Below are 10,719 nucleotides of genomic sequence, written 5' to 3'. Positions count from 1 at the left end.
TGGAGGTGTATACTCAGTGCAGTCGGACATGATTTAACTGTTTATATCATTTGTCTTTCTCAACGCTAAGAATTTCATAACAATTTTAAGTCAGGTAGATTAGTCTTGACAACAGTAAAATCCGAGAGCTTCCGTGGCCGTGTGACTAAACGCTCGGATTTATTTCTCCGAATCTCACACCATTAATCGAGTCAAGTCGAGAGTGTCGATATGCTTATGATACTCGTAACTATCGTATGAGTGAATAAATCGACCATTTTTCATTAATCAGACTTATATCTGCTTTCCCGTTGGGTGGCATCAATATGAATTCGAAAGGATTAAGAAACTACACTTTGATCTCAAAGTTTAAAAAGTGTTTTTTTTTTAAAGTAATTTAAATATTTCACTATACACTTTTTAATAAACAGCTACTTGGCTTTGCACACAACATAAATTACTTTATGCAAATGATAACAAGCAGTAAGGTTTGGTCCACAATTATTACGCTGAGGACAGGCAAGTCTCAGTTTTTTTCGTGTCGCTGAAACTAAAAAAGATGAGCAACATCTTTCAACGAAATGAAATCGTGGAAAAAATGTAACGAGCTCGGGATGAGACATTTGATGCTGTAAATTAAAAAGATATTTTATACTGAAATTCACTTTAGCCCTTTCGGTAGTATTTAAACGTACAAGATCCGCCGCCTCTTCTGTTCGGGCGTCGTTTATGTGTGAGTGGGCCTTAAATAATCACCAAGCAAGAATTATCGCGACACGATTATTCCGTGTTTTAGCTCGGAGCGAACTGTCCAGTCTAAAAGAGCTACTTACTCTTTTTCTGGACCGCCGCGTCGCGCATATAACAAAGCATTGGGTGATCCAAGATTGGTTTAAGTTACTCGCAGACACAAACACACACATATATACATATGTCGAACACATTTGCTCACGCAATCACGCGTGTGCGTTTCCTACGTATGGGCACTGGTAGACACACGGAAAGGAACAGGCGTGTTGTTCGAAACACTTCCGTGTTGTTCGACTAATGAATCGCCTTCGTCGAGCCCTTACACCCCCGACTGAAAAGACTCACGATCACGTTATTTCTTTCTCTCTTCCTCTCTTTTTCTCTCTCGCTCTTCTTCACTTGACTATACCGTTTTTGCATCTCTCATTCACTATCGCACTCCCTCGTTGTCAGTCCTTTTTTCTGGGACCTTCCCCTTCCACCCTTAACAAACCACCTATCACAGTACTCACTATTCGTCCTCGCATATTTAATTATTTATGAGCCAGATTGAACCCTCCTTCGATAGGTCAGAACCTGATCGGCTCTAAGAACCATTGGGCATTGTCGAATAATAAAACGTGACTAAAGAATTCGTGTAACCAATCAAAGTCACTTTATGCATTTTTAAGCACATGCAGGAAGACAAGTTTATTGATGTGTGGTTTTTTCACTTTTAAGCTTTTTCTTATTCTGAGGATGGAAATTTCATGCATATGGGAAAATCGCTGAAGCTTTTAACCAAGTATGGTTCTCACAGTCGAATAATTGCACTGTAATCATGTCTGAGGCCGTGTCTTTTGAAAAGTTGGATGTTTTCATTGAGAAAACTATTAAAATGATTATTACAAATAAGTCCAATGGTAAAATCACGTCAGTTTACAGTTTATGATTAACTGTGATAAAAACACAACTTGAATAATATTGGTAATAGTAGTTCTTTATATGTATCCAAATATTAATTCTTTAGTTTCCAACATCAAATTTTTAATCGGTAACTATAGAAAAAGTCATTTCCCTTCGCTTTTTGTGCACTCACATATTTTATTTATTTCGTACACTGAGCATGAAACTGGCAGAAAAAAAGTATCACTCTCTGACTGTATTCTAGATATATCGATATTTGTTTACTCTATATTTGTTCAATCATCTTCGATTTATTTGAAACTCACTTATTTAATGTATTTTTCCACGCTGAACTCTAATCTATTCGAAAAAATCGTTGCTGTCGAAATTTTTTTTATATTATTGTTAACATTTATCGATACACCACACGCTTAGAGTTTACCCTCTACCAAAAATCATTAGTAAGGGTTTGGATGTGCCTCCGAATCAGAAACTTTCCTAATTTGAAGGGACCCCTAACACTTTCCAATGGTCCCCGATTTTTGTAGGGGGCCGATTAAAAGGTGTTTGGGGTTAGTAAAGGTGGCCATTATACCTCCCTCTCACCTTTCTAAGGTCCCTCCCCCCACTTAAGCTGTCTTTTTAGTTTTTTTTTCTGTTAAAATTGTTACGCATGAAACTAAAAAATCATTGTGCAATAATTATTTTTCAGTTTCCAAATTCAGGTTGTTCTATCGAAGAGAGGTTTTTTTACGTATAAGCTTTATAATTTTAAATAGTTCTGAATTATAACACAGAGTAACCACAGGTCAGAAGGTAATGTACACTTTTTAGAAGTGTTTATGATAAACGTATACTTAGTAATTTGCATATTAATAATTAATTGTTGTATTTTTTTAATGTCCCGAAGGTTTATTCAAACTTACGGAGTTCATCTATAGTTGTGAAATTATTTTCATCTTACTTGTTAAAGTTTGGAAGATTTTAGGTTTTTTAAATCAGAGCAAAAGTAATGTCGAAATTAAAAAAGGAGAAGAGTCAATACTTTTAGTTTTAGAGCCGAGAAAAAAAGATTTCTTTTTAATATAATAGAAATGAAAGTTCATTTTCATGTTTCGGGTGCAATATATATATATATATATATACTAATTTAAAAGATTTACATAATAAATAGACGCATATTATTGCGATGGAAGAAACAATACAATTAAAAAAGAATGTGGTCCAAATAGGTGTACATATAATAACAAATTATCATGTCCACTTATCTTTCACTGGACCCAAATACCGGCCGCATTACTGACGTACCACATCTTTTAAATCTGACACTGATAAAATTATATCGCACAAATTACAATATATATCGTAATTCATGCGCTATATATCGTAATTATCGCATTATAATAGCGCAAAATCGTGACATCGTACATTGCAAGTTTTTGCAATATATACCGCATAATTGTGCAATCTATAACGTAAGAAATGGGGATTCCCATCCGTCAGTTACATTTTGCGCTTTTTCTAAATTGTATTAAGTAAGTTCTAATTCGTCTACAATAATGTGATTCATTTCGGAATAAAATATATCAGTAGGTATATATATTTTTGTGTTTTCTTTCGTAGATTCTACATGTTTTACTGAAATTTGCTCACTTCAGCACGACGCAGTCAACGAGTTCAGAATTATTTTCCAATTCTCAATGAAACTCTCGCCGAAATATGGTTAATCATTAACAGTTGCAGGTCTTACCTGCAGCAAATTTTTAATTTTCTCTGTGATTGTTTTAAATCTAGTGTCCCGATTTATACCTCGAACTGACTCATACTCTGCCTTTTTCGCATTGCTGCTAAGGGCGCCGTAGCAGGCGATAGCAACAAAATTTAACTTCATTTTTGTCTGTGATATTAGTGCATTATAATATCGTACAAAGCTCCGGGACCTGATTGTACGTTATCATATTGGGCATTCTTGCAATATAGAGATTTTGCGATATCATTGTGCGATATCTTTTTCTTCGTGGATGGTCGTTAGGTACCCAGATCGAGACCATTTGAAAGAAGGATCAATTTTATGTCAATTGGATTGTCAACCAATATTTCCTAAAAATGACGAACAATTTGTAGAGGAAAGACCCGAAGTAATTTGCTTTTAGAGTTTTGTATCTAGAAACGGCAGTTAAATTGTATTCATTAAGATAACTTTTGTTTCAAATAATATGGTTAACGGAAAAACGTAATACTAGTTCATAGTTCATTCACTAGTACATTGACGTGTCCAAATGAAAATGTGCGAACTCGCTGATATTCCCAATATAATTTATATGGGAACCTTGAAGCTTCGACAGTTCACTGTGCGAGTTGGCACCTTTTTATTCGGACATGTGGATATTCACTTCACATGTTTTAACAGATAATTAAGCTATAAAGATTTACAATCTGAATGTTTCATAACTTTCTTAAGAACAGATTTGAGATGTTTAGGAATAGAACACTCGTGACTTTCAGTAGTTTTAAAAGATAATAAACAAAACTTCAAAATACATCCAATATCAATTGCTATATCACTTTTCATGTGATTTTTTTTATAATGCAATCGCTTTCTCCTATGCATCACATTTACAATTGAGCGGTTGGATGCAACAATAGTTTACTTGCGTTTTAAGAAATTACTTGTTTTCTATTTTTCTTCATGAAGTTAAGTGCAAAACAAATAAAAAACCAGTGACTTCTAAAAGTAAAAGTGCGATGTTATTGCACATAGCCTCTCAATTGCGTTTTTCTCTAAAATTGACATCTAAAAAAAGATACTGAATGATTTTTATTCCTAAGTCTAGAAAGTATTATCGCTGCCATTATTTATGATAACTTTGTTATGATCAGCAATAGCTTTCATAGTAACTCTCTTATTTGAAACCCAATACTTGTCTTCACGAACACTGAACACTAATGAAGTATAACACAATGTAGCACAGTACAACGTCTCTAGTTTAATTTAACCCAATAATTATCAGAGTTAAGAATCAAATTTGAAGCGGTTCGAACTGTGTTCATCACGGATCTTCTACCGGTCGTTTACCCTATTCTCTTCCGAAGGAATCGATAACACGTCAAGACATCATCTGAGCACGCTGTTCATTGGTAGCATAGTACGACCATTCGTGAACAAGCATAATGCATAACGGACAAACAGGTTGTCCGAGACAAGTTCAGTACCAGTATCTGAATCTAAGATCCCCTGTATGGTTCAACGAAGCCACGACCTCGCCGACACGATTTGCGGCCATTACTCATAGTCATAACTATAATCAGATTCGAAAATTGCCTCCGATAATATTCGTAGACCTCGAACGAAATATTAGATCGATTCTCGATCCTCCTGAGGCTCGCTGGTAGAATTAACAGGATGTTACTTTTTAGTTTCTTTCGAATCGCATACCCTACAAAAGGCGAATGCGGGCGAGCAGGATATTCTTCTCAAAGGTGAACACAATCGAACAGAATTTTAAACGATTCCGAGGGTGGATAAGGATGAGGAACGGATAGAAGTACTTTCTTGAGAATATCATGTTTATAACGAAGCATCGCCGATTACTAGTCATAATATAATACTTACAGGAACCAAGATCTTGTAACGTCTGTTTTAACGATAGTTTTACTTAATTAACGTAGTATATTATTCGCAGTAGAAAATAATCCAAGATATAGAATAAATCAAGATTTCTCGAACTGTTATTAGGTATTTTCTGTTTATAAAGTTTCGTTGTTTAATTTGTTTAATTATTCTTCGCGGATCAAAGAATTTTTCAAAATGAAACTATATCAACATTTATCAATACTTAAATACTTATTCAAAAGTATTTGAGCAGTGTGACGCAGAGATTTCCAATTTTGTCTCAGCCATGATTAATAATGTGCAATTCTTTGAGAACGCAGTAAAAGGTTCGCATTTCAATAAACTGGTTGCAAGGTTAAATCTTCCACAACCGATGTCGTTTTTCAATTCGAACAAATGGGGGAAAACATGCGGTGTTAGACGAACCGTGCCCTGAAAATATTGAAAGAATAATGCCCATAATCGATATTCTGAATCTTATTACCCGAGATTGAAAGTATTAAATATTACCTTTTCAATTGGACAATTTCGTCCAATTATGTTGAATACATTCGGAATGTTGAATCGAGACATTATTTTGGATTTTCCCACCATTTGATCTTCCAGAATGTGACAGAGTCGAGAAGGATTGTCGGGAAATTGGAATTCCACTCCATCTTCTCTTATAACCCTTACTATAAGCTGTAATGTACAAATCTTGAATTGCTTAGAATTAGTTCAAGAAAGCTTTATTTTATACAGAAATTGCAAATAATAATAACTTGTGATACAGTAGTTTGAAAATAATTATACACTGAATAAATATACCATTAGGTCATTAGCTATCGTAATTGTCTTTTCGAATGTGAGGTAGGCAAACTTTTCATCATTTTGTTGTTTGATGGTAAAGGAAATTTCATTGTTAACAAAATATGTTAGCTTCTCTCCCAGTATTGAGCTCTCATACTTAAAGGCCTAAAACATAATTATTTGTTACATTAACAAATATAGCGCTCCACGCGAATTTATTACACATTTCTTATTTTGATTACCTAATTATCAAATTTAAATATTTGCTTCCATTAGAGTACTTTAAGCTATAAATAATAATCATAAATTAAAATAAATATTCAATCCGTCTGTAAACCATCAAAATCACAGAATTTTAAAACATTAACCTTAAATAATTTGTACTTGCAAATTGTCAAAATTAACATGTTTTCAATTTGAAAGATTTACAACTTAAAGTTGTTCTAAACGATTCTGAAAATTCTTCAATTATAATGATTTGCAATTTAAAATTCTTAAGTTTTTAGGATGTCTGAATAAAAATTCTTAAATTTGGGAAATTTTTAAGATTAAAAGTCAAGTTTTTAATTCTAAGTCTTCTTAATTGAAGAAATTTCAACAGTAAATTATCAAAATTTATCTCGTTTTTAAGTTTCCAGACAATGAAAATATATTTTTTTCGATATCGATGTACATTATGAATTGTAACAATACTAATGATGTACATTTATTGAAATAATACATTTTCAGGGTAGCTGTGAATAAAAATTAATGCCAAGTGAGGAAAAAATTGTAGCAATGAAAAATAAAATTAGTATACATTTAATTTAATAGATTCGAACATAATATAGAAAACTTCGCGTTTTTGACCAATTTTAATCTAGTACTGAAGGAGCTTTAATGACAGAGAATTCACTGCAAAATCCATTGCAGAAATGTGGGGGAAGTACAATGACGGAGCGCGTTTTTCGAGACAAATATATTATTGAGCGCGAAGCGCGAGATCCAGCAGACCCGCTTCCAAGGCGCGATGGGAATACGCCCACGCAGCAGGAAGATTTTTACATATATAATATATGTTTCCGTATATAAAAAAAGAACTTCAAGTTACTTGAACCAGTGACTGGAAATTTAATAAATTACTATTTTCACCAAGAAACTATCATTGCAATTAGCTCCTTTCTTAAGGAGCTTCCCTAACGTTGCATCTAGTTTTAAAAGGTCCTAAGCCCAATAAAAAATGAGTTTTATGTCGATCTAATTATAAATACAATACTGCAAATAAGTTGCCCTAAAATATCTGGAACATTTAAATATACAAATAAACGATTTTTTTTAATCACAACACTTGTTCACTTACGTTCACTTGTGTGAAAGCATACACGCTAATGGCGTAAACGAGAATTTCGTGCATGATTCGCACTCTCATTATTTCACTCCGTTAGCTTTCTCACAAATTATAATAAACTACGCGTGCTAAGTTCTACAGAGTAATGATATCACAAATATAAAATTATCAATTGTCTTTGTGATATACAATCGTAAAAAAAGTTAGGTCAAATAAGTAACGTGGGGATATCAGTGAGCGATAAGGTAATTGCCACAAGGTCAATTTGAGTCAAGTTCTCAATGTTAATTGGCGCATGGCTCCAAACCCAATGCACCTCCTATTCTTTCGTGCGGTAATCGTTGGAATCGATTCATTATCCAGGTACTCGTGTGCCCTCCTGGTAGTACCGTTACTAAATCATGATTAAAAAAATAAGAGTATCAACCTGAAACTTCCAAGATGTGATGGCGTGAGATTTTGTTTTTATTCTTTCTTTTATCAAGGAACAGGCTATAGTATTTACGTCGCTGCCGCAAAAAAAAAGAATGTGCCAGGGACGAATCTGCGGTCTTACCGTAATATTAATTAATACGTTGAATAACATTAGCCATACTTCTTCCATTAAGGTTCGACAAAAGCAAACTTCATACAGTAGGTCAAATTATTTAAAAAAAATTTTATTTAAAAACCGAGTGCATAAATCTTCATACCGCTGCTGTCCAACGGAAAAACCTAGAAGTGATATTTTCCATCGAACTTATTTTGCTATGCAAACATACCTGACAATAGTCACAATGGTAAATGTCACTTACTATTGCTTTTTCTGTTGGACAGCAGACCGGAGCCAGATAATGACATATACACATGGAAAGAATATGTTAGACTATCTACACTTTAGCTGCACAGAACAAATGAAAGATAAAATTGACATCGATTCCAGGTGAAAGATTCACCGCAACAAAAATTAACCTTGCCAGATAAACTTTACATGATTCGAAGATAATTTCCGATTTTTAACCTTGTCTGGATAATCTTTCGCCTTATAATCGTTTAATCGCTCGATTTATATTCGAGGTGTAGCGAGAATTACGACGCCAGCACTATCTGTCGTCGTTAAACTTCATTGAATTAACTGCCTAATGCTAAAATTTGATTTAAAAAACTTGAAAAATTGTAAAAATTAAAAAAAAAGTTACCTGAATCTATAATCTTCTAAGTTAGTTCAAGTTGTAAGAATCTGTGATTTTATATTTATAGGGCTCTCTCTAATGCTCATAAGTTATATTCCTAAATATAAATATAAGACTAAAATAATATAAAATTTTATACTATTAAAATACTTTACGCATAAATTTGTTTTTCATCAATAATATTTGGAAACATTCTGCCAAAAAAGCACATGCGAGCTATATTCCATTTTTCTTACAGAAATCTGGAATTTGTTAAAATTCTCAATGTAGCTCATAGTGTTTTTATGTCAGGAATGATTTAATTATAAAAATAAGTATTAAATTTGCAATCTAGGTCGCATCCAGATCTACTAGATTTTACTATAGGTAGCGCCAGTACAGCTATGAATTATTTCCACACGGGACCTTAATGCAAATAACGCAAAATATGAAAAAATTCAACAGAAGAAAAAAGTTTATTTTTTATTTTTATTTTGACAACATAAAAAAGAATGAAAAATCCAACAGTTACAATTTGCGGCCAAACTATGCAAGATACCACAAAAGACGAGCAGGCATTTGAAAAGATCTACAAATTTGTTATCAATCATTTTTTGATCGGGAATATGAACTCCAGTCTAACACAAACGAGAGAATGAAATTACGTCAGTTTTAATAGAAATGCATTTTATGAATTATAATAATATAAATTTATGGGAATGATATACAATTTCAGGGATAAACTCGAGTGCGAAGCACGACATACGTGATGAGAATGTGTTCGTTAAAGCCGAAGGAGCTTTAACAAAAGAGAATTCACAATCACCAAATTACTGTTGTCGATGCTTTAACCTTTAGTTTTAAAAAGTCTGTATACAAAGACTGAGCGCGTAGTGCGAGGTAAATACATTATCAAGCTTGAAGAGTGAGAACCAACATTCGCGCGCCCTGGACGCGCTCAAACGCAACTGTTTTTAATTGAAGTATAATTATTTTTATTTAAAAAATCAAACATTTAGTTGAAAATTCATTTTTACAGTAGGTTGACAATTCAACTATTTTGTTAAAAATTCTCCTCTCTTGGTTAAAAGTTACCTTTGTTGTTGAAAATTCTTCTTAGATTTGAGGCTCAACTCTTTTCTTCAAAATTCATCTTGCGGTAGAAAATTCGTGTTTTTTTTTTGTTTGCTAAAAATTCAACTATTTTGTTGAAAATTAATCTGTTTTGGTTGAATTTTCAACTGTTTTCTTAAAAACTTGTATTTTTCGATTAAATTTGACTATTTTTCATTTATAATAAAAATATTTTTGCACCTGCAATCAGTTGTATTGAAAAGAATGTATTTTCCTAATATTGCCCAATTTTTTTTAAAAAAATCATTCTATTCTCCCGCTTTAAAAGCATTTTTGGCTGTAAAGTCTGTCTTTTTTTGTTTTCAGATTCTAGTTAGTTATCCGTAAATTTAACATTGAGTTTAGGATGGAAATAAATTCTTGCAATTTTAGAATAATTATAATATTGTGCTTAATTGAAAGTTTCTTTCTCGAGTGACAAGTCCAGGAAACTACAAAATCCCATAAAATTGTATTGGAAGCAACCGTAGCGCCTTCACAGAAATACTATTGCTATGTATGCATGTTCTGAGACACGAACCTTGTTCTTTTTGTTTCATTGCATTTAAATCTTTTGTTTTTCCTAATTTCCTATATTAGTCTTGATTGTTTTTTCATTTATATTACAAATATATTTTCTGATATCACCTTCCTTTCCATCACGTTTTCCCTACCTCTTTCGCGTTTTATATACATGTATTTTATTTCTATTGTTTTATTTATCTCTCCTAGGTTTCTCTGCAATTCTTTCAATGTTCTCTTAATGCAGTTTGCATGTCATATACCGAAAGTTGAATATTATTCATATTATCTTATCGTTAACCAAAAAATTTAAAGCAATCAGTTCGTTCAAATACTTATAACAGATTGCTTGTATCTAGAGGAGATGATTAACAGAGAGAGAACTGTCATAAATGGCTGTGTACTGCACAATTAATCTTTTTATAAAAAAAAGATTAGACTTTTTAATTAAAAAACTAGACAAAATCGACGAAAACTACTTTTCCAGGCTTGTGCAATAGAGGAGTTTTTTCATAAAGGAAAGAAATGTAGCTTTCTATTTTATTTGAAGTTCTTAATCTCCCCACTGCCTCATTCCACAGACTTTCAAA

At 32.8% G+C, this 10,719-nt stretch overlaps 1 protein-coding gene across 1 annotated transcript; it reads right to left on the bottom strand.

The window, feature by feature from the left end:
- Positions 1–5,167: 5,167 nt before the first annotated feature.
- Positions 5,168–7,473, bottom strand: LOC117169444. The gene is made up of 4 exons (XM_033355822.1): positions 7,356–7,473; positions 6,035–6,181; positions 5,738–5,908; positions 5,168–5,659 (listed from the first exon to the last, which is right to left on the bottom strand). The coding sequence occupies exons 1-4, from the start codon at positions 7,422–7,424 to the stop codon at positions 5,459–5,461; spliced, it is 588 nt and encodes a 195-aa protein (XP_033211713.1). The 5' UTR covers positions 7,425–7,473; the 3' UTR covers positions 5,168–5,458.
- Positions 7,474–10,719: the final 3,246 nt, after the last annotated feature.

Source organism: Belonocnema kinseyi, chromosome 3, assembly GCF_010883055.1.
Source record: "Belonocnema kinseyi isolate 2016_QV_RU_SX_M_011 chromosome 3, B_treatae_v1, whole genome shotgun sequence".
NCBI lineage: Eukaryota > Metazoa > Arthropoda > Insecta > Hymenoptera > Cynipidae > Belonocnema > Belonocnema kinseyi.
Note: the sequence above shows the minus strand (reverse complement) of the source record. Positions and strands in the feature narration are given on the sequence as shown.